The 21,316-nt window shown below is 40.9% G+C and overlaps 1 protein-coding gene across 1 annotated transcript in view; it reads right to left on the bottom strand.

The window, feature by feature from the left end:
* Positions 1-3,739: 3,739 nt before the first annotated feature.
* Positions 3,740-21,316, bottom strand: part of LOC126162941 (puff-specific protein Bx42) — a 61,959-nt gene continuing 44,382 nt past the window's right edge. The window contains exons 9-12 of the mRNA XM_049919773.1: positions 6,874-7,015; positions 6,696-6,795; positions 6,320-6,598; positions 3,740-4,824 (exon numbers count right to left, since the gene is read on the bottom strand). Of these exons, the coding sequence (XP_049775730.1) occupies positions 4,632-4,824; positions 6,320-6,598; positions 6,696-6,795; positions 6,874-7,015 (714 nt within the window). The 3' untranslated portion in view covers positions 3,740-4,631. The remainder of the gene's footprint in view (positions 4,825-6,319; positions 6,599-6,695; positions 6,796-6,873; positions 7,016-21,316) is intronic.

Raw genomic sequence — 21,316 nt, 5'->3', positions numbered from 1 at the left:
TCAGTGAGGGGCAACATACCTTTCACATCAATGTATGAATGATCCATTCTCCAGAATAATTTTTTCGATCAATGTACATACATGATCAACAGAACACTTCATTTAGAGCTTTTAGCTAATACCAAAGACAACATTGTCTTCTAATGTGAGGAGACTTTCCATAAACATAACAAGCTACATTAGTGTAATGACGTACAGTAATCCTAATATGGCCTCCTTTATTAATACAATTTCCTAGATGAATCAAACAATGATTGATTCCATCTGGACTTTGCCTTTGGCTTAAACATAGTGGTTATCTGCTATTTGTCATTCTACATCATTTCTGAGATTTTTCCATGACCACTAGGCAGCTAAATAATCTAATTGGACTTAATCCTTTGAATACTAGTCCTGTCTTACATTTTTACCTCTCTGCTCTCAGACTTCACCAGATTTCATTGTCTCTAAATTTTTGTTCATTCTCCAAAGCAGTGGCATTTCTGGACACATTAAGATAGAAACTAGTAACAAATTGGAGCTCTCAATGGTTCTTTTTCTGTGCCATTGGCACATAATAGTTTTAATGCAGCTCCTTCTTTATTAAAACTGCAGTAACAACATTCAAAACTACTACACCGCAGCATATCACAACTGCCAGAAAAAAATATGCAGATAATCTTGACAGGTTTCTACACATACCATTTCTGCAATACTTTAATGCCTGAAACACCCAGAAGATTAAGTATGTCCTTCAGGTTCCTATTTTAAGCTTGTCACAAACTTACCTGCATTACAGATAGTACCAAGAGCAAAATACACAGAACTTACTTAAGTGTACTCTATGTAGGATGAAGTTAATTGTAAAAATGAACACTTAAAGAGAGTTTACTAGGGTGTAAAAATTATGTATCATAATGTATTGTAAGGCATTTTACAATATTTCGCATTTGTGACAGGGTGTGCCAACGCCTTACAGCAAAGTATATGAGTAGCCAGATGCAGTTCTCCTCCTTTAATGTTCTTTTAGAACTGTAACTCAGACTTCAACTTAGTTATGAATGCTGATAAATGCTTAACTCCATATGATTATGGGATACTGAAGCATCGAGTGAATCATTATTTTTACAGGAACCTTCAGGCACTCTGTATTTGTAAGTGAGAAAGATTTGGAACTGATGTCCAACTTATATTAGATGTGGACAAGAAAATACCTACCTTTAAGGCACAGGAAAAAAAGGGTGGGAGGGTGCCACGCCACTGACTTCCAGTGCAATAGGAGACAAGAAAAAGATTTAGCAGGTTGGACATGCACAGATGTTAACTAAGAGTCTTTGTAGCATGGTATGATGTTTTGCAGCGTACTGTTATACTTGAAGAGAAAAAACTCAGACTGAAAGATGTCACAATCACTCTGAATAAAGAAGTGACTGCTCCCCCATAACACAGAGTTCCTCTGGTATTGGCGGCACATCTTTTAGTGTGGCTAGTAATAAATCAGTTAAAACCCAGCATACCATATTTGCATTCAACGTTCTGGGAAGTGGGCAGCTCTCTACATTATGAGTGATATGAGATGAGAATGGACTGAAAGCTAAAAGTTGTGCTGAAGTCTGGGCACGCTCTCCCATCATTGTATTTTTTGTATGGTGGATAATATTTTAATCATACAGAGGCGTCTTAATGGGGAGCCCATTAGTTGCAGTTATAGCCAACCAGTTTATGGAAGACATCACTTGGACATGGCTACTGTGAAGCCTACATGCTTTTATCATTACGCTGACAGCACATACGCTGTATGGCCTATTGGACATGAAAAACTGGGAGAGTTCTAGTACCACAGCAGCATCCTCCATGACAACATCAAGTTCATGATGGAGGTAAGAGAGAGTTACTTGCTGTTCCTTGACATTCTTGTCTGCTGAAAACCAAATGGGTTTCTCAGCCACAGTGTTTACTGGAAACCCACCCACACTGGCCAGTATCTGCTCTATACTAGCTACCACTGCTCTACACAGAAATGTTCTGCTCTTAGGGCCTTGGTGCATTGAATAAACTAATTTCAGTAGCTGAAAACCTGCTGAAAAAATTGAACCACTTACACAAAGTGTTGAAACAAAAATAGCTACAACAACTGACAAATTGCATAAGTCATTTCATCAAAGGCACTTAAAAAGAAGGTCCCCACGGAGAACATGTAGAAGCTTGGATTTCAGCTATTCTCTGGCTCAGGAAAGATTAGTACGCTCCTACAGAGGTATAAAATTGATTCAGTCTTCAGGCCTCTCGCAAAACTAACTCATTAGGTTCATGAATGATGATGATGATGTAGACATCTGAATGGCAGTGGTGTACAAAATACCATGTATGTTGGACAGTTTTACACTGGACATACTATGTGTGTTATTGAAAAGTACCTTACAGAACATGAAGTGGTTTGCACTTATGGTATCCTGAGAAGTCATTGATAGCAGAACACACTCTGGAAAATGGACACTCAATTTCTTCTGATGAGACATCTATTATTGAACGGACAAATAGTTTCTGGAATAGCAATAAATGAAGTGATACAGCTGAAACTTCTGGAAACACCCTCAATAAAGATGGTGATCTATAGTTAAGCAGTGCTTGAGCTCCGGCTACTGGAAGAGTGAAGTGGGCATGATGGACCTGCAACACAATACTTTATATGGTGTTGGGCTGGGCACCATATGACGTCACAAATAGTAGTGTGGCTGTTTAAGAACAGCAGCAGCAGCAGCAGTCACACTACAGTCACCAATTGACAAACGCTGAGGAGTACTGTGCTGAAAGTTCACAGATTTTTAACCAGCTTACATGGTTGGAAACTCAAGAATGTTTTATCATCTGATACATTATTTTAAACTTACATTTGCTTACACCTTCACATTAACTTGTAAATGAGGTGGTAGAGTGTTATGTTTCTTTTTTATCCTGTAGCATTCTTAAATGTTTTTATCTTCGTCTCAAACTACACATATCAGGCTGTTCTACCCCATATAGCACTGTGCAAAACAAAATGCCACAAACCAGACAACTACAAGTAGTTAGCATAATATATGACGAAATTAAAGTAACTTTGTGACTGACAGGGTGATTCAAATCAAAATGGCATTATTAAATGGTTCACAACACATGAAGGAAAACTGGTGCAATTGGTTGTAGTGTTAAGAAGTATCGAGTTTACTGAGTAAAGGTGGAAAGTACATGCAGAACAAGTCTTCAGTCACTCTGTGTAACTGAGCTAAGAAACAACATTTCAAAGTAACACGTAAGAGTTTTGTTCCAGTATGTGTAGTAATACATATTTGGGGTTCACACAAATGCAACAAGAACACTGTATATTTGGCCTGAGCTGCATGTTGGTAAAGGGAACCCAGCTGAGCAAGGGCAGTTTCCCCAGGGAATAAGTATCACAATCAACGGACACATGCAAATCCCAGCTAACACATCAAAGGTTTCATTATGGCAAATCATCTGGGAATAGCTCATTTCTAAATGATCAACTTGGTATTATTTTGACCATATGCACCACAGCTTCTCCAAGAAACATTTTGCAGGAATTTTGTGATGTTCAAGAAAGGCATATGTACATCATTATTGCTTCAAATACCTCTCCACAACATGACTACTGCTGTAAATAAATTCACCTGATGTCATAAATCAAAACATCTTAAAAATGGGAGAAGTGGTCATATTACACATCCGTCTGTAACTTCAGCAAATAATACATTACACATGTAAAAAGATATCAATGTTGTTATATTTCATAACATGCACAAATTTATGGCTACTAAATGTTTCTTTAAAAGACAACTGCGGGAGGTGGATGAAGATAGATCTGTTAACATAAACATTTGCAGTCACAAGCTGGCCTCCAGCAGTCACTAAATTATGTGCAAACATTAGCAACTTCAAGAAACATATGTAATAGTAATCATGGCATTTTCAATAATTGCCAAACCCTACACTAATTAACTCTGTAACTGTCTGTTGTTGAATATCATTCATGTTGAACACAAGGTTTCGCAATTTCTTTCCACATGTCAACTAGAGTAGCCTTCTCTGGCAGGTAATATTCTGTTATTTGTGCTCACTTGAACCTTTTTTTTATACTTATGATACTTCGCACATAATACACATTTTAGTGTATTTGTACAATGTACAATGCAGTACGATTCATAACATATATGAAAGTTGAACATTTTAGTATCATACAATGACATTTGCATCAACTCTGCCACATTTGGGTAACTAATATACCATTAGCTTCCACAAATAGTTTTATGTACAGGTGCTACACTAATCTGTAACTGAAACAAAATGTTATTGCTGTTTGAACACAATAGCTTTGTTATCTATTATTAAAAAATATTTTTCATATTAGTCTGTGATCATATGGACTATTCATATATTGGTGATATGTACAGCAGCCACAACAATTACACTGTTAACAACTCAGATGAAATTTAAGGAAATCTGCATCATAAGAAATAATTGAAATCAAATTATAATGTCACAGAGTACACCAAATCACTAACAAATATGTCCACAAAGTTACATTTCATGCACTGTTAACACTTGCTAGTCATCCACATCTATACTTGATATCTGTTTTGTGTTCACTGCAGTTAATCCCTTCGTTTTCTTTTATCCCTGTCATCCCTACGATCTCTGTCTTCTTTTGGACGTTTACTGGCTCTTTTAGCCTGTGTAAGAAACTGATCCAGACCAAATGGATCTTCCTCTTCTTTCTCAAATTGTACAGGTCCACTTCTTGTTGCGTTGCGGTCAGTACCACTGAATTCTTTATCTGGCACAAATCTGCAACAGAAAATGGCAGCCACAGTTTTAACCTATATTATCACTCATGGAGTAACAAAAAAAAATCAGTTACACACACACACACACACACACACACACACACACACACACCTCTCTCCTGTGTGTGTGTGTGTGTGTGTGTGTGTGTGTGTGTGTGTGTGTGTGTGTGTGTGTGTGAGCGCGCGCGCGCGCTTGCGTCGCATGTGCAAACACGCATGTGTGTGCATGTGCATGTGTACGTGTGAGCGCGTATGCATGCATTCTTTTCGTATATTCCACAACATTCCATTATGATACAAAAATTGTAAGGCAAGGTTAGGAATTTAACTGTATCCCTTTCGAAGAGTCAAAATATAGGTATTACAAAAAACTTAAATTTGGATGCCTGTACAGGAATTTGAATACTGTTCCTCCCAAGTGTGCGTCCAGTGCCTTAACCACTGCACCACTTTACTTGGAGAAATGACAGACAAGTGTGTCAGGCACTCTGATCGGCAAATGGGGTAATACAAAAATTAATAAAGATCTACATAATTCAGGTTCATGCATGTAAAAATGCAAATACAGAGGATGAAGAAAGATAATGATGACAAGACCATCAGCAAGAATCAACAAATGGAAAAATGGACTGTCTATATCAGTCTACATTGTTGAACTACATACAATAAAGCACATCAATATGAGAAGGATTGTGTAAAATCATTACTGCTGACAAATGCTCTAAGTTTATGGTATGCTCCAAAGTGTAAGTTTCATGATATGCACTTTCCCCTTTGTTCTTTTAACATTACTGATATGTTCCGTGGTTCAATTCACAAATGCATGGAAAAAGATTTCTACTGCTGATGAGCATTTATATTAATTGATGGCAGTCAATGGAAATCTTCGGTTTCAGGTTGGTCCACTAACAATCACATATATTATGTGGTGCTGAAGAAGAAATGATTCCAGTTTGTGATCTAAAAGTCTAAAAGTTCAGGCTATTGTCCTGATGGACCTGTACAGTATGTAAGACTTGCACTCTCACTTGCTATCACAAGTTGCTAAAAGATGTTTGCCTGGACATTTCTTTTGTAAGCTACAGTTCCTCACCAAAACCCACGAAAAAGAAAAAAAGAAAGAAAAAATTTTAAAGATTAAATTTGTATCATTAATATACATTTTAATGTGTAAAACTACTGTATGTCTTACAATTACTACTACGTCAACATACGAATTACAAAATATTTTAAATTTGAAATAAGAACATAACTAAAAAATGGTACACAGCCATGGAAGGACGGCTTTTATACAAAAGAATAATCAAGCTTTTTATGATGTCAATGGCACGAACACAAGTCTACTAATATTACACTGCAATATTTAACCTCATAAAATTGTTTTTTCAGTATGAGAACAGTACTTCTAAATTAGGTACTTCGAGTATTTCTTTTTACTACACCAATTCTCAGTTATATATCTATAAAGAAAATTATAGCAATGTAAAAATACCAACCTATTTGTCTTGATCAATTTATCTAAGTCATCACCATACACATCTTTGTCCAGATTTCTACTGGGGCGATAAATATGTGAACCAAGATTTCCAGTATCACGCCATGGTTTGTCATACACATTATAACTCTCTTCATCTCCATAACCTGAATCCATTCCTTTGGATGTGTTGAATAAACGTTGGTCAAATTGCACTTCACCTCCAGAGATGGTTTTCGCTGGCAAACCAAGGGCAATTTGTTCACTTATGTCTCTTTCACGTTCTCGTTGAAGTTTCGTTCTGAAAAAGGAAAGTAACAATTCTAACTAGAACTTCTTTTAGTAAAAGTAAAAATAATTTACATGTTTTCTGATACTATGGAGAAATTAAATTGTACCTTTTATCAGGTGCAGCTCTTGCAATGTTCTTTTCCCGCTGGCGATCCTTGTGCCTTTCATAACGCATTTGGTCACGTTCCCTCGCCTCCTCATCTTTTTCTGTAAAGAAAATGTTTTACATCTCCCTATACTGCTCAAGAAATCTGACCATATTTATAGGACACATTTCATACAAACCTGCTGCTGCCTGTGTTCTGATTCCGGCTCGTTCTTCACGTGCCTTCTGAGCCAACTGTCTTAAGTGCTCTTCCTTTTTCTCCTTTTCTTTTTGTGCAAGCTTTTTCTCTAATTGTGCTCGCATCTCCACAGCTTCACGAGCCTAAGAAAAATCACACATGTATACGTCAGTAAGGTAAAGCTTGAAACATAACTATATCGTCAGCTGCAAGTCACACATATAACTGGAAATATAGAGCACTGGGTGTAGATCTTAAAAAACAGCACTTGGATATTTAAAATGATGTATGTCAGTCTGGATGATTGACTGATCTGGCCTTGTAACATTAACCAAAACGGCCTTGCTGTGCTGGTACTGCGAACGGCTGAAAGCAAGGGGAAACTACAGCCGTAATTTCTCCCGAGGACATGCAGCTCTACTGTATGATTAAATGATGATGGCGTCCTCTTGGGTAAAATACTCCGGAGGTAAAATAGTCCCCCATTCGGATCTCCGGGCGGGGACTACTCAAGAGGACGTCGTTATCAGGAGAAAGAAAACTGGCGTTCTACGGATCGGAGCATGGAATGTCAGATCACTTAATCGGGCAGGTAGGTTAGAAAATTTAAAAAGGGAGATGGATAGGTTAAAGTTAGATATAGTGGGAATTAGTGAAGTTCGGTGGCAGGAGGAACAAGACTTTTGGTCAGGTGATTACAGGGTTATAAATACAAAATCAAATAGGGGTAATGCAGGAGTAGGTTTAATAATGAATAAAAAAATAGGAGTGCGGGTCAGCTACTACAAACAGCATAGTGAACGCATTATTGTGGCCAAGATAGACACAAAGCCCATGCCTACTACAGTAGTACAAGTTTATATGCCAACTAGCTCTGCAGATGATGAAGAAATAGATGAAATGTATGACGAGATAAAAGAAATTATTCAGGTAGTGAAGGGAGACGAAAATTTAATAGTGATGGGTGACTGGAATTCGAGTGTAGGAAAAGGGAGAGAAGGAAACATAGTAGGTGAATATGGATTGGGGGGAAGGAATGAAAGAGGAAGCCGCCTGGTAGAATTTTGCACAGAGCATAACTTAATCATAGCTAACACTTGGTTCAAGAATCATGAAAGGAGGCTGTATACATGGAAGAAGCCTGGAGATACTGACAGGTTTCAGATAGATTATATAATGGTAAGACAGAGATTTAGGAACCAGGTTTTAAATTGTAAGACATTTCCTGGGGCAGATGTAGATTCTGACCACAATCTATTGGTTATGACCTGTAGATTAAAACTGAAGAAACTGCAAAAAGGTGGGAATTTAAGGAGATGGGACCTGGATAAACTGAAAGAACCAGAGGTTGTACAGAGTTTCAGGGAGAGCATAAGGGAACAATTGACAGGAATGGGGGAAAGAAATACAGTAGAAGAAGAATGGGTAGCTTTTAGGGATGAAGTGGTGAAGGCAGCAAACGATCAAGTAGGTAAAAAGACGCGGGCTAATAGAAATCCTTGGGTAACAGAAGAAATATTGAATTTAATTGATGAAAGGAGAAAATATAAAAATGCAGTAAATGAAGCAGGCAAAAAGGAATACAAACGTCTCAAAAATGAAATCGACAGGAAGTGCAGAATGGCTAAGCAGGGATGGCTAGAGGACAAATGTAAGGATGTAGAGGCTTGTCTCACTAGGGGTAAGATAGATACTGCCTACAGGAAAATTAAAGAGACCTTTGGAGAGAAGAGAACCACTTGTATGAACATCAAGAGCTCAGATGGCAACCCAGTTCTAAGCAAAGAAGGGAAAGCAGAAAGGTGGAAGGAGTATATAGAGGGTTTATACAAGGGCGATGTACTTGAGGACAATATTATGGAAATGGAAGAGGATGTAGATGAAGATGAAATGGGAGATAAGATACTGCGTGAAGAGTTTGACAGAGCACTGAAAGACCTGAGTCAAAACAAGGCCCCGGGAGTAGACAACATTCCATTAGAACTACTGATGGCCTCAGGAGAGCCAGTTATGACAAAACTCTACCATCTGGTGAGCACGATGTATGAGACAGGCGAAATACCCTCAGACTTTAAGAAGAATATAATAATTCCAATCCCAAAGAAAGCAGGTGTTGACAGATGTGAAAGTTACCGAACTATCAGTTTAATAAGTCACAGCTGCAAAATACTAACCCGAATTCTTTACAGACGAATGGAAAAACTGGTAGAAGCCGACCTCGGGGAAGATCAGTTTGGATTCCGTAGAAATGTTGGAACACGTGAGGCAATACTGACCTTACGACTTATCTTGGAAGAAAGATTAAGAAAAGGCAAACCTACGTTTCTAGCATTTGTAGACTTAGAGAAAGCTTTTGACAATGTTGACTGGAATACTCTCTTTCAAATTCTGAAAGTGGCAGGGGTAAAATACAGGGAGCGAAAGGCTATTTACAATTTGTACAGAAACCAGATGGCAGTTATAAGAGTCGAGGGGCATGAAAGGGAAGCAGTGATTGGGAAAGGAGTGAGACAGGGTTGTAGCCTCTCCCCGATGTTATTCAATCTGTATATTGAGCAAGCAGTAAAGGAAACAAAAGAAAAATTCGGAGTAGGTATTAAAATTCATGGAGAAGAAGTAAAAACTTTGAGGTTCGCCGATGACATTGTAATTCTGTCAGAGACAGCAAAGGACTTGGAAGAGCAGTTGAACGGAATGGACAGTGTCTTGAAAGGAGGATATAAGATGAACATCAACAAAAGCAAAACGAGGATAATGGAATGTAGTCCAATTAAGTCAGGTGATGCTGAGGGAATTAGATTAGGAAATGAGACACTTAAAGTAGTAAAGGAGTTTTGCTATTTAGGGAGTAAAATAACCGATGATGGTCGAAGTAGAGAGGATATAAAATGTAGACTGGCAATGGCAAGGAAAGCATTTCTCAAGAAGAGAAATTTGTTAACATCGAATATAGATTTAGGTGTCAGGAAGTCGTTTCTGAAAGTATTTGTATGGAGTGTAGCCATGTATGGAAGTGAGACATGGACGATAACTAGTTTGGACAAGAAGAGAATAGAAGCTTTTGAAATGTGGTGCTACAGAAGAATGCTGAAGATAAGGTTGGTAGATCACGTAACTAATGAGGAGGTATTGAATAGGATTGGGGAGAAGAGAAGTTTGTGGCACAACTTGACTAGAAGAAGGGATCGGTTGGTAGGACATGTTCTGAGGCATCGAGGGATCACAAATTTAGCATTGGAGGGCAGCGTGGAGGGTAAAAATCGTAGAGGGAGACCAAGAGATCAATACACTAAGCAGATTCAGAAGGATGTAGGTTGCAGTAGGTACTGGGAGATGAAGAAGCTTGCACAGGATAGAGTAGCATGGAGAGCTGCATCAAACCAGTCTCAGGACTGAAGACCACAACAACAATGTCAGTAACACAATATGCCTCAAAAGGAAGACTTATTTGAACTTAAAAAGAACCAGTTTACACCCATATATACCATAATAATTTTAGGTTAACCTGTGAGATACACTTATACATCTCATCTCAGTGGTCAATGGCAGAGAACTGTATGTGACAGTAATATAGTTGAATAGCTGATTTCAGAAGCGGATCGGCAAAATTTACAGTGAGCACAGAAAGGACACTTGTCCTGAGAAGTGTTGTTTCTATACATAGTGTTGGTCGAAGTGAAATAAGTGACAAATGAGCTCTCGCACGGACACTTTTGCATGTGAAGAGAGTAAACCGCATGTAGTTTATTAATGTGCAACATGTCTTCTGCTGACAGTTAGAGCTTGCAGGACATTAAAATGAAAGAAGGGAGTGAGAAATAGGAAATATAAACATGAGAAGATTAAAAGGCTGCATACTAAAGGACAGGAGCCCAAAAACGTCAGTGGAAAATAGTGCTGAAGAAATAGAGTAGATACTCTAACCATTATACGTTGTTATTAACATTTTTGCATTAATTGGTAATAAGCAAAATGCTGGTACTGCTGGTTCACACAGAATATTTATCTTACTTCACAGAAGTTGTCGACAGTGCTCTGAGGAAATAAATGAAACAAGCATGGGGATCTTCACACATTTTCACAATATGGACTCAAAGGATGCACAAGACTGATCCACAAGGGCTGATTACTGCCAAAGGTATTGGAAGAAGACATTTGCGAAATAAATAAAATGATTCTAATAATAAACCTTGACAGCAAAACTTCAGATATTCTTTGAATTCTAGTACCAGAAAAGTGGAGGTATGTATGCAAGCATTCCTGAACATTCATGGCGTGAAAAACATGAGAGTATGAAGGATTAGCAAACTACTCGCACTTGTCAACCTACCTACCAATCAAAGAGGTAAAAATCGTTCAGGCAATTTGAAAAATAGTAGAGAGATAAATGCTATTGTTGAACATATTAACTTCTACCCATAAAAAGTAACTCACTATGGCTCTCGAGATCACCATTATTTGCTAGAACAGCTTAATGTAAAAACCATGCATGATCAGTTTCAAGTGAAATATCATAACATGGTTGAAAAATACAAGATTTTCACTCTGTTTCAGAAGATGATACATTGACAAGTGTGGCAAATTTGAACAACTGTCACCTAAAATGAAAAATATAATGCTTAATGACACAGAGAAACAGATAGCTTCTCCAGAACTCGTCATAAACATGAGAGGGGCTGTTAAGTTTTCTTCTCTCGTTAGTTAAATTACAGAGAAATGCATTGATAATGAGGAAATAGTAGGAACTGCTATTGACTTCATGTAGAATCTATGCCTACCAACTATACCCATTCGAGAGGTCTTCTTCTATCAACAGCTTACTGTTAATGTCTTTAATATACACTACCTGCAGACCGGTGAATCAAAATTCTGTGTTTATCATGAAGGAACAGTAAGGAAGACACCCAATGAGGTGTGGTCATTCTTATTATATTTCATCACAAACAACCTCCCAAAAAACATTAAACATCTGCATGTTTTTAAGCATCTACATGTTTTTTTCAGATGGTTGCCCCAGGCAAAGTAGGAATCATACCGTTGTAAGGCTTTTCCTGGCTTTGGAAGCTTCAGAGCAATTCCTCACTATTAATCATTATTTCCCTGTACGTGGACATTCATTTCTTCCCTGAGATAGGGACTTCGCGGTAGTGAAGAGAAAAATCCACTCAGTGAATAGGGTGTACCACATCAAGCAATTTGATAAACTGATTGCTATCTTAAGTTCAAAAGTTAACAAGTTCCAAGTGAAGGTAGTTTCAACAAGCAGTATTCTTGCACTCAAAAACTGGTGGCCCAAAATACCATCTCTCTGGAGAGTGCCAGTAGAAAGGTGCCCAGGGATCAGAAACAGTCATTAGTGGTGTCCCAATTCTTTGAATATGAATACAAAAGTAACACTTCTTGTACTGTGATTAGAAAAGCATATATCCACAGCTCTGTCATGTAAGCTTTCTGTCTTTGTATTGACTGCAACTCTTCAATTCCCTTTCCCACAGAGAAAGCATATAACACGTGTGCCAATAAGTTTGGAGAAAATAGCTGATGTCAAGAAATTAGAAGGATATATTCCAGATAAAGTCCATGAATTTTACACCACAATCTACAATTAGTCAACAATTGAACTTGGAGATATGGTCTGTGAGTAGAATAAAGAAGTGCAGTGTAATTAAAAACAATGTGAAGACAGATTTGGTTTAAAATTTGACTGTGCAACTTCATAAAATTCATAAAGGTAAAAGTTAAAAATTGAAAAAAGTAATGTGCAAATCATATACTGTTTTCCTGCTATTGTGCGTTATTCAATTAATATAATCTCATACTACACCAATATTAAACACACATTAATAACTGAATGGTTTTCGTATTAAATAATATATTAGTATATATTTCAGAAACAATACTTGTCCTGATATTTATGAAATACTTCCCTTTAAGCAAGATACCTGCAATTGCACCCAAAAATACATACACATACACCACTGGATAGTGCACTATGTTTTTGCAACGAAGGATTAATGTATGAAATTGAAATTTTTGTGCATTTTTATGAAAAACAGTCTGTGGAAAAAGAGTTGTTTCTGAAATTAGCTATTCAATTGAGTTCAAGTTCCTTAAATGAAGGAAAGAATGGTTCCAAGGCTGAATGATGTAAGCAGAATAACAACTTGTAACACGTCCAATTTATATTTTAGCCGACCCGATCTGACCGAATAGCAGCCCAATAATTATTAATTAATGTGACCGTGTACCTAATGGGGCTGGCAATCGGAATTGACTGCTACGGAGTTGTTACTTTCCAGTTTGTCCTTCTCAAATGCTGTAATAATGAAATGTCTGGTAACAAGAAGAACACCAACACAGTTTCACTAATCAAGAACCTATATTCATCTCAAAAAACACAAAAAGGAGGAGACAGCCACTGCCTTCGTCATACATATCTAATTACGGCTAATCTCAGCACAGGCTTCTTCGTTATTTCATTATCGTCACACGCTAATCCAAATCACTACAATCCAACACTGCAATCCAAAATGATGCCGGCGCTGTAGTCGCGAAACCAAAATATCGGCACTGAAATATCACTGACCACTCCCGTAATTATACTTCTTCACTTTCCCCGTATTATTCTGGCACAAAGGGGTTAAACCACGGCGATGGCCACTCCCTTTGTTGGTAAAGCCTTGCATTTTAGCAACAGGCCTCCACACAGCTCGGCCCGCAACATGGGACTGCCTGAACTCACACTCGCTCTCGCAACACGACACAATCGATTGTTTGCCCTATCGACCTGTGCCGAATGCAAACTTATAGTAAGGGCCTACGGACCCCTTACAAACTGCACACTGAACAAAGATGAGGAAGGAAATAGCTCATTTTTGTTGTTGTGGTCTTCAGTCCTGAGACTGGTTTGATGCAGCTCTCCATGCTACTCTATCCTGTGCAAGTTTCTTCATCTCCCAGTACCTACTGCAGCCTACATCTTTGTGAATCTGCTTAGTGTATTTATCTCTTGGTCTCCCTCTACGATTTTTACCCTCCACACTGCCCTCCAGTACTAAATTGGTGATCCCTTGATGCCCCAGAACATGTCCTACCAACCAATCCCTTCTTCTAGTCAAGTTGTGCTACAAACTCCTCTTCTCCCCAATTCTATTCAATACCACCTCCTTAGTTATGTGATCTACCCATCTAATCTTCAGCATTCTTCTGTAGCACCACATTTCGAAAGCGTCTATTCTCTTCTTGTCCAAACTATTTATCGTCCATGTTTCACTTACATACATGGCTACACTCCATACAAATACTTTCAGAAACGACTTCCTGACACTTAAATCTGTGGTGTCACCGCCAGATACCACACTTGCTAGGTGGTAGCCTTTAAATCGGCCGCGGTCCGTTAGTATACGTCAGACCCGCGTGTCACCGCTATCAGTGATTGCAGACCGAGTGCCACCACACGGCAGGTCTAGAGAGGCTTCCTAGCACTCGCCCCAGTTGTACAGCCGACTTTGCTAGCGATGGTTCACTGACAAAATACGCTCTCATCTGCCAAGACGATAGTTAGCATAGCCTTCAGCTACGTCATTTGCTACGACCTAGCAAGGCGCCATTACCAGTTACTACTGATGCTATAAAACATGTACCGTCAAGAGCGATGTTCACCAATTATGGATTAAAGTTAAGTATTCCAGTAGCTACGTTCGTTTTTTGCTAGTCTCATTTCCTTGTCCTGTTCCAGACCTCACGCCAGCCTGCGTGAGCTTAAACGCGTGCCTTTCGGCTTCCTCATAGTGGGTTGGCTGCTTGCCAATCCACAACAGTTGGCGACGAGCCCAAATCATGTTCGTAACTATACTGCCCTGATTTACTCGTGTAATGGCTTCGCCACAATCTCCAGATGTACTGTCCGAATTTTATCGCTTACAGAATCAGCAGACGCAGGCCTTACTGGATGCCCTTGGACAGCTCGTCCAGGATCAACGTGCAATGCAAAACGATGCGGCGGCCGCCGCTCCACCGCTCACGCAGCCACAACACGCAGTTGCACCAACTTTTCGTCCTTTTGATGCGGCACTGGAAAGCTGGTCGGAGTGGTCACGCCAATTTGGATTCCATCTCGCCGCCTACAGAATTCAAGGTAATGAGCGGCAGCCTTATCTCCTTTCCTCCATAAGGGTGCACACGTAGCTGCACGGAACAGTAAAGAGTCCTCGCGCCTGGCCGCGCCAAAGCTGCCTGGCTCTCAGCCACGTGTACCGCGCCAGCAAGCAAATGCAGTGAAATCATGCCCACAGTGTGCTACTAGACATTCGCGTGAGAATTGCCCGTCACGCCAGGCTATTTGCTTTTTCTGTAATAAAAAAGGACATGTTCAAAGTGTTTGCCAGAAAAAGCTCCGATCGGAAGCTCAAAACCATTCCAGGCCCTTTGCCTCGCGCCGGAATCGGAATCAAACCAAGGATACTCAGGCTCGCGACGCTTCGCCCATGGAAATTCATATAGTTCACGCCACTCCGCCCAGTGCCAATCTCTCTAACAGTGACTGTGTTCGTCCCACAAATAGTGTGCGTCGACATCGCAGGAACTCCCGTCAAGTCGCAAGTGATTTTGTATCAGTGTCAGTTCACATTGCACGAGACAGTCGCTCTTGTCGTCAGCAGGACAATAAACTTTTTGTAGATTTGGACATTAATGGCAAAGTGATACCGTTCCAGCTCGATACCAGGGCTGCAGTTTCACTGATCAATCACGACACGTACGAACAGCTGGGCACACCTCCGTAGCGTGCCGCAAATGTTAAGTTAAGTAGTTATTCAGGACAAGCGATCCCTGTGTTAGGACAGTGCAGCCTTCTTGCAACATACAAGGAACAAACAAAACTTGTGTCATTTTACGTCCTTCGTTCTTCTTCTGCAGTGAACTTGTTTGGTTTCGATTTATTTCAGTTGTTTAACTTGTCTATAGTAAATCAGGTCCTATCAGTGTACCAGACTGTGCCTTCAGACAGTGTTTCTCGTCTATGTGAAGAATTTGCAGACATTTTTGCACCGGGCCTTGGTTGCGCTAAGAACTATAAAGCACATTTGGAACTGAAAGTAAACGCGCAACCGAAATTTTTCAGAGCCCGCAATGTTCCCCACGCATTGCGTGATGAGGTCGCAAAAACATTATACGATTTGGAATCACAAGGTGTAATTGAACGTGTGCAGGCTTCTCTCTGGGCATCACCCTTAGTAATTTTGCCAAAACCTTCCGGAAAAGTGAGACTTTGTGTGGACTTCAAGGCAACAGTGAATCCACAACTAGTTCCTGCAACTTTTCCTTTACCCCGCCCAGAAGATCTTTTTGACAAACTGTGCCCGGGTAAATATTTTTCGAAGTTGGACCTAGCAGATGCGTACTTGCAAAGACCGGTGGACAAAGAATCCCAGCGCGTTTTGGTGGTTAACACGCATCTTGGTTTGTACCGATTCAAACGACTGCCATTCAGGTGTGCATCCGCCCCAGCATTGTTTCAGCAATATCTACATACTGTTTGTGCGTCGGTCCCTACTGCAGCAAACTATCTGGACGATAATGTGATCTCCAGAAAGACGGAAGAAGAACATTTAGCCAATCTCAGAACATTATTTCAGGTCTTGCGACAAAATGGTCTTCGTTTGCGGAAGGACAAATGTGTGTTTTTTGCTCATGACTTACCCTATCTGGGACATGTACTCAATGCCCAAGGCATACATCCCAGTCCAGAGCACCTCTGTGCCATACAAGACTTGCCTTCGCCGCAGAATTTGAAGCAGTTACAGAGTGTGCTGGGAAAAATCAACTATTACCATCGCTATGTTCCCCACGCCTCTTCCATTTCAGCTCCACTTCATCGCTTACGCCGTAAAGGTGTTCCATTCGTCTGGACGACGAAACGCGAAGGCGCCTTTCGCCAGTTGAAATCGGCGTTGCTTTCCAATACTTGCCTTACGCCATTCGATCCCCGGAAGCCCCTTTTGTTGATGGTGGATGCATCGGATTTCGGGATCGGTGCTGTGCTTGCGCACAAAGAAGGTTCGCACGATCGCCCTATTGCCTTTGCGTCCAAATTGCTCTCGTCTGCGCAAAGAAATTATTCACAGATCGAGAAAGAAGCATTGGCTCTCGTATTTGGTGTTACAAAGTTTCATGATTTCTTGTATGGTCGTCACTTTACCATCATCACCGACCACAAACCTTTGACATCGCTTTTTCACCCGACCAAGCCTGTACCTCCACGTACAGCGCAGAAATTCATTCGCTGGTCTATTTTCCTCTCGCAGTACCGCTACTATATCTTGTATCGGTCCACTGCTAAGCACGGAAATGCCGATGCGTTGTCCTGTTTGCCCGTTGCTAAGGATAGAGCATTCGATTCCTCTGAACTTGCTAGCATGTTCATTGATTCGGAAACCGATGACGTGGTCGACTCGTTTCCGATTGATTTTAGTCGTGTAGCTACAGCCACAGCTGCCGACCCTGTCCTTGCTACCGTTCTGCGTTTCGTTGCTACGCAATGGCCCTTGTCAAAGTCACGGATCGAAGATCCGTTGGTTCGCCGATTTTTTGCTCACAAGGAGAGACTTTTTGTACGACATGGTGTTTTGCTGTTGCGTTCTGATAATGATCAGTCCAGGGTCGTGGTCCCACGTTCATTACAGTCCTCTGTCTTACGGCTTCTCCACCAAGGACATTGGGGTATAGTGAGAACGAAACAACTTGCTCGTCAGCACTGTACTTGGTTCGGAATCTAATGTAAACTGTTGTGACATCACGCTCATTGGAGGCATTTGTTGTTATGGCGCATTGCATAGTCTTCCTAAAGCCTTTGACACACTTTGCTGTTAGCAGACACTGGTATGAGCATTGTGTTTTGTTGCTGTAAATGGCACATTTCCTTTTGCAATATAAGTTTTATTCTCGTTTTTTCTCCTGTTCATATTTTATTGCTGCAGGATTATTCTGCTGTAGTGGGATACAGTAATATCCTTTGTTAGAGTATCGGTTCTTAGCAGTCAAAATTTCAAAAATTTAACTGAAAACAAAAACAATGAAAAATTCCTGGAATTCTAAAAAATTCCCGGGTTTTTCCCGGATTGTATACACCCTGAATAAATGAATAAATTTTTGCACTACATTCACAGAGTTTAGAATCATACCTTTTCTGCACCAATAACATAATAACAATCCTGGGTACAAATAAATAACTATTTTATCATGGTATGAATGAAGTCAAGTGGATTTGTTGGACAGGCCTGATCTACAGTTGGAGAAGGAGCTATGTCCTCACTCAAGAAACTCTCCTAATATTTGGTTGAAGTGATTTGTGGATACCACAAACAAAGTAATGACAACTACCTGACAGGAATGTGCAGATGGGTACCATTAAATATGAAAAATTTGCCTTAATTATTAGTGAAGTAACAAGAAATAATGACGGGCTTAAACAGGAATACGAATGCATTTCCTCCCAAATATGAGCGTATTCTCTTAAACTGCAAACTGTTTTACATGGAAAACTACGAGTAGAGCAGAAGAAGAAAAGATGTACAGGGGAAGGAACTATGTTAACATGTATTGGATTGATCAGAAGCAGTCTTGACAATCTTTTAACTTTGTAACACTGGAAGCCACAATGTCTACTACTGTTACAGGAAATAATAGTGTCCAACTGTTGATAAGAATTTTATCACCTTACATTATGCACAAAAAATCTATGAATTATTATTGCAAAATGCACAAAAGATTTTATTGTTCTGTATTTTTAATTGATATAAAATCTTCACAAACATTTTTATGCAACATTGATATTTACGTGGCATTTTTTAGAAAGTCACCCAGAACCCTGGGTCAGGGTAGACTTATGGGACAGGACGAGAAGGAAAGACAGATTGGGGACTGCAGTGGACGAGATTTGAAAACCTGAAAGCTTAAACGTTGAAGACAGGGTAATATGCAAGACAGAGATTACTACTAAAACATCGTGCACCAAGTTAATACGAGTGAAAAGCTAAGGGCATTGTATGTAACAGAGGTGGGATGGCAAAGCTTTTCGTCACCCTCACATATGCAATTTCCTTCTCAGACCCTATGCTCCTCCTGCAACCATCTCCCTATCCTATGGCTCCTACCTTGGTGACCGTCCCCACTGCAAGGCTTGTCCTACTCACCCCTCCTACCACCAATTATTCCAGCCCTATAACAGGCAAAATGTATACTATCAAAGGGAGAATCACCTGTGAAATGACACAAGTCATACATCAGCTGTTATGTGAACACTGTTCGGCCTTTCACATTGGCAAGACTACCACCAAATTATCAATTAGGATGAATGGGCATAGGCAGAGAGTGTATACTGGCAACATGCAATATCGTGTTGCAGAACATGCTCTACAACATGAAAATCGTGACCTCGGTGCCTGTTTTACCACACGAACCATCTGGATTCTTCCCCCAGAACTCCTCAGGTGGGAACTAGCACAACAACATGTCTTTGGTTCTCACAACCCAACTCAATTTACATTAACTCCTTCCATCACAGCATAGAACTTTTAACATTGCAGTGCATCAGCAATCGTGAATAGTTTAATGATTATAAAGAATCATTATTCCTTTCTTCACTACATTTTAGTTTTCTATATCTTTCGTTGCTGACTTGTCTATTTTTCGCCATCCCCTCTCCAACCTCTGTTACATACAATGCACTTAGCTTTTCACTCTTATTAACACAATGCATGTTGTTTTAGTAGTAATGTCTGTCTTGCATATTACCCCGTGTTCCACGTTTAAGCTCTCAGGTTTTTAAATCTCATCCAGTGCAGTCTCCGACAGTCAGTCTTTCCTGACCATCCTGTCAGGTAAGTCTTCTCTGAGCCAGGGTTCTGGGCGACTTTTCTAAACTGTATTTGTATTTTTGTTTTTGTACAAAAACAAATCTCCCGTGCCTTATCTTTCCCGCCTTCCACTACCTCCCAAAGTCCCACCGTCCGGCCACAGAGGAGCATTCTCCTCATAGCTCAGTACCACCCACGACTTGAGCAACTGAATTACATTCTCCAGCAGGGTTTCGACTACCTCTCGTCATGCCCTGAAATGAGAAATGTTCTGCCCACTATTCTTTCCACCCCTCCCACAGTGGTATTCCACCGTCCACTGAACCTACGCAATATACTCGTCCGTCCTTACACAACCTCTGCTCCCAGTACTTTACCTCATGGTTCATACCCCTGTAACAGACCTACATGCAAGACCTGTTCCATGCATCCTCCCACCAGCATCTACTCCAGTCCAGTAACTAACATCACCTATCCCATCAAAGACAGGGCTACCTGTGAAACCAGTCATGTGATTTACAAGCTAAGAAGAAACTACTGTGCTGCATTCTACACTCCTGGAAATTGAAATAAGAACACCGTGAATTCATTGTCCCAGGAAGGGGAAACTTTATTGACACATTCCTGGGGTCAGATACATCACATGATCACACTGACAGAACCACAGGCACATAGACACAGGCAACAGAGCATGCACAATGTCAGCACTAGTACAGTGTATATCCACCTTTCGCAGCAATGCAGGCTGCTATTCTCCCATGGAGACGATCGTAGAGATGCTGGATGTAGTCCTGTGGAACGGCTTGCCATGCCATTTCCACCTGGCGCCTCAGTTGGACCAGCGTTCGTACTGGACGTGCAGACCGCGTGAGACGACGCTTCATCCAGTCCCAAACATGCTCAATGGGGGACAGATCCGGAGATCTTGCTGGCCAGGGTAGTTGACTTACACCTTCTAGAGCACGTTGGGTGGCACGGGATACATGCGGACGTGCATTGTCCTGTTGGAACAGCAAGTTCCCTTGCCGGTCTAGGAATGGTAGAACAATGGGTTCGATGACGGTTTGGATGTACCGTGCACTATTCAGTGTCCCCTCGACGATCACCAGTGGTGTACGGCCAGTGTAGGAGATCGCTCCCCACACCATGATGCCGGGTGTTGGCCCTGAGTGCCTCGGTCGTATGCAGTCCTGATTGTGGCGCTCACCTGCACGGCGCCAAACACGCATACGACCATCATTGGCACCAAGGCAGAAGCGACTCTCATCGCTGAAGACGACACGTCTCCATTCGTCCCTCCATTCACGCCTGCCGCAACACCACTGGAGGCGGGCTGCACAATGTTGGGGCTTGAGCGGAAGACGGCCTAACGGTGTGCGGGACTGTAGCCCAGCTTCATGGAGACGGTTGCGAATGGTCCTCTCCGATACCCCAGGAGCAACAGTGTCCCTAATTTGCTGGGAAGTGGCGGTGCGGTCCCCTACGGCACTGCGTAGGATCCTACGGTCTTGGCGTGCGTCGCTGCGGTCCGGTCCCAGGTCGACGGGCACGTGCACCTTCCGCCGACCACTGGCGACAACATCGATGTAC

Source organism: Schistocerca cancellata, chromosome 2, assembly GCF_023864275.1.
Source record: "Schistocerca cancellata isolate TAMUIC-IGC-003103 chromosome 2, iqSchCanc2.1, whole genome shotgun sequence".
Taxonomy (NCBI): Eukaryota; Metazoa; Arthropoda; class Insecta; order Orthoptera; family Acrididae; genus Schistocerca; species Schistocerca cancellata.
Note: the sequence above shows the minus strand (reverse complement) of the source record. Positions and strands in the feature narration are given on the sequence as shown.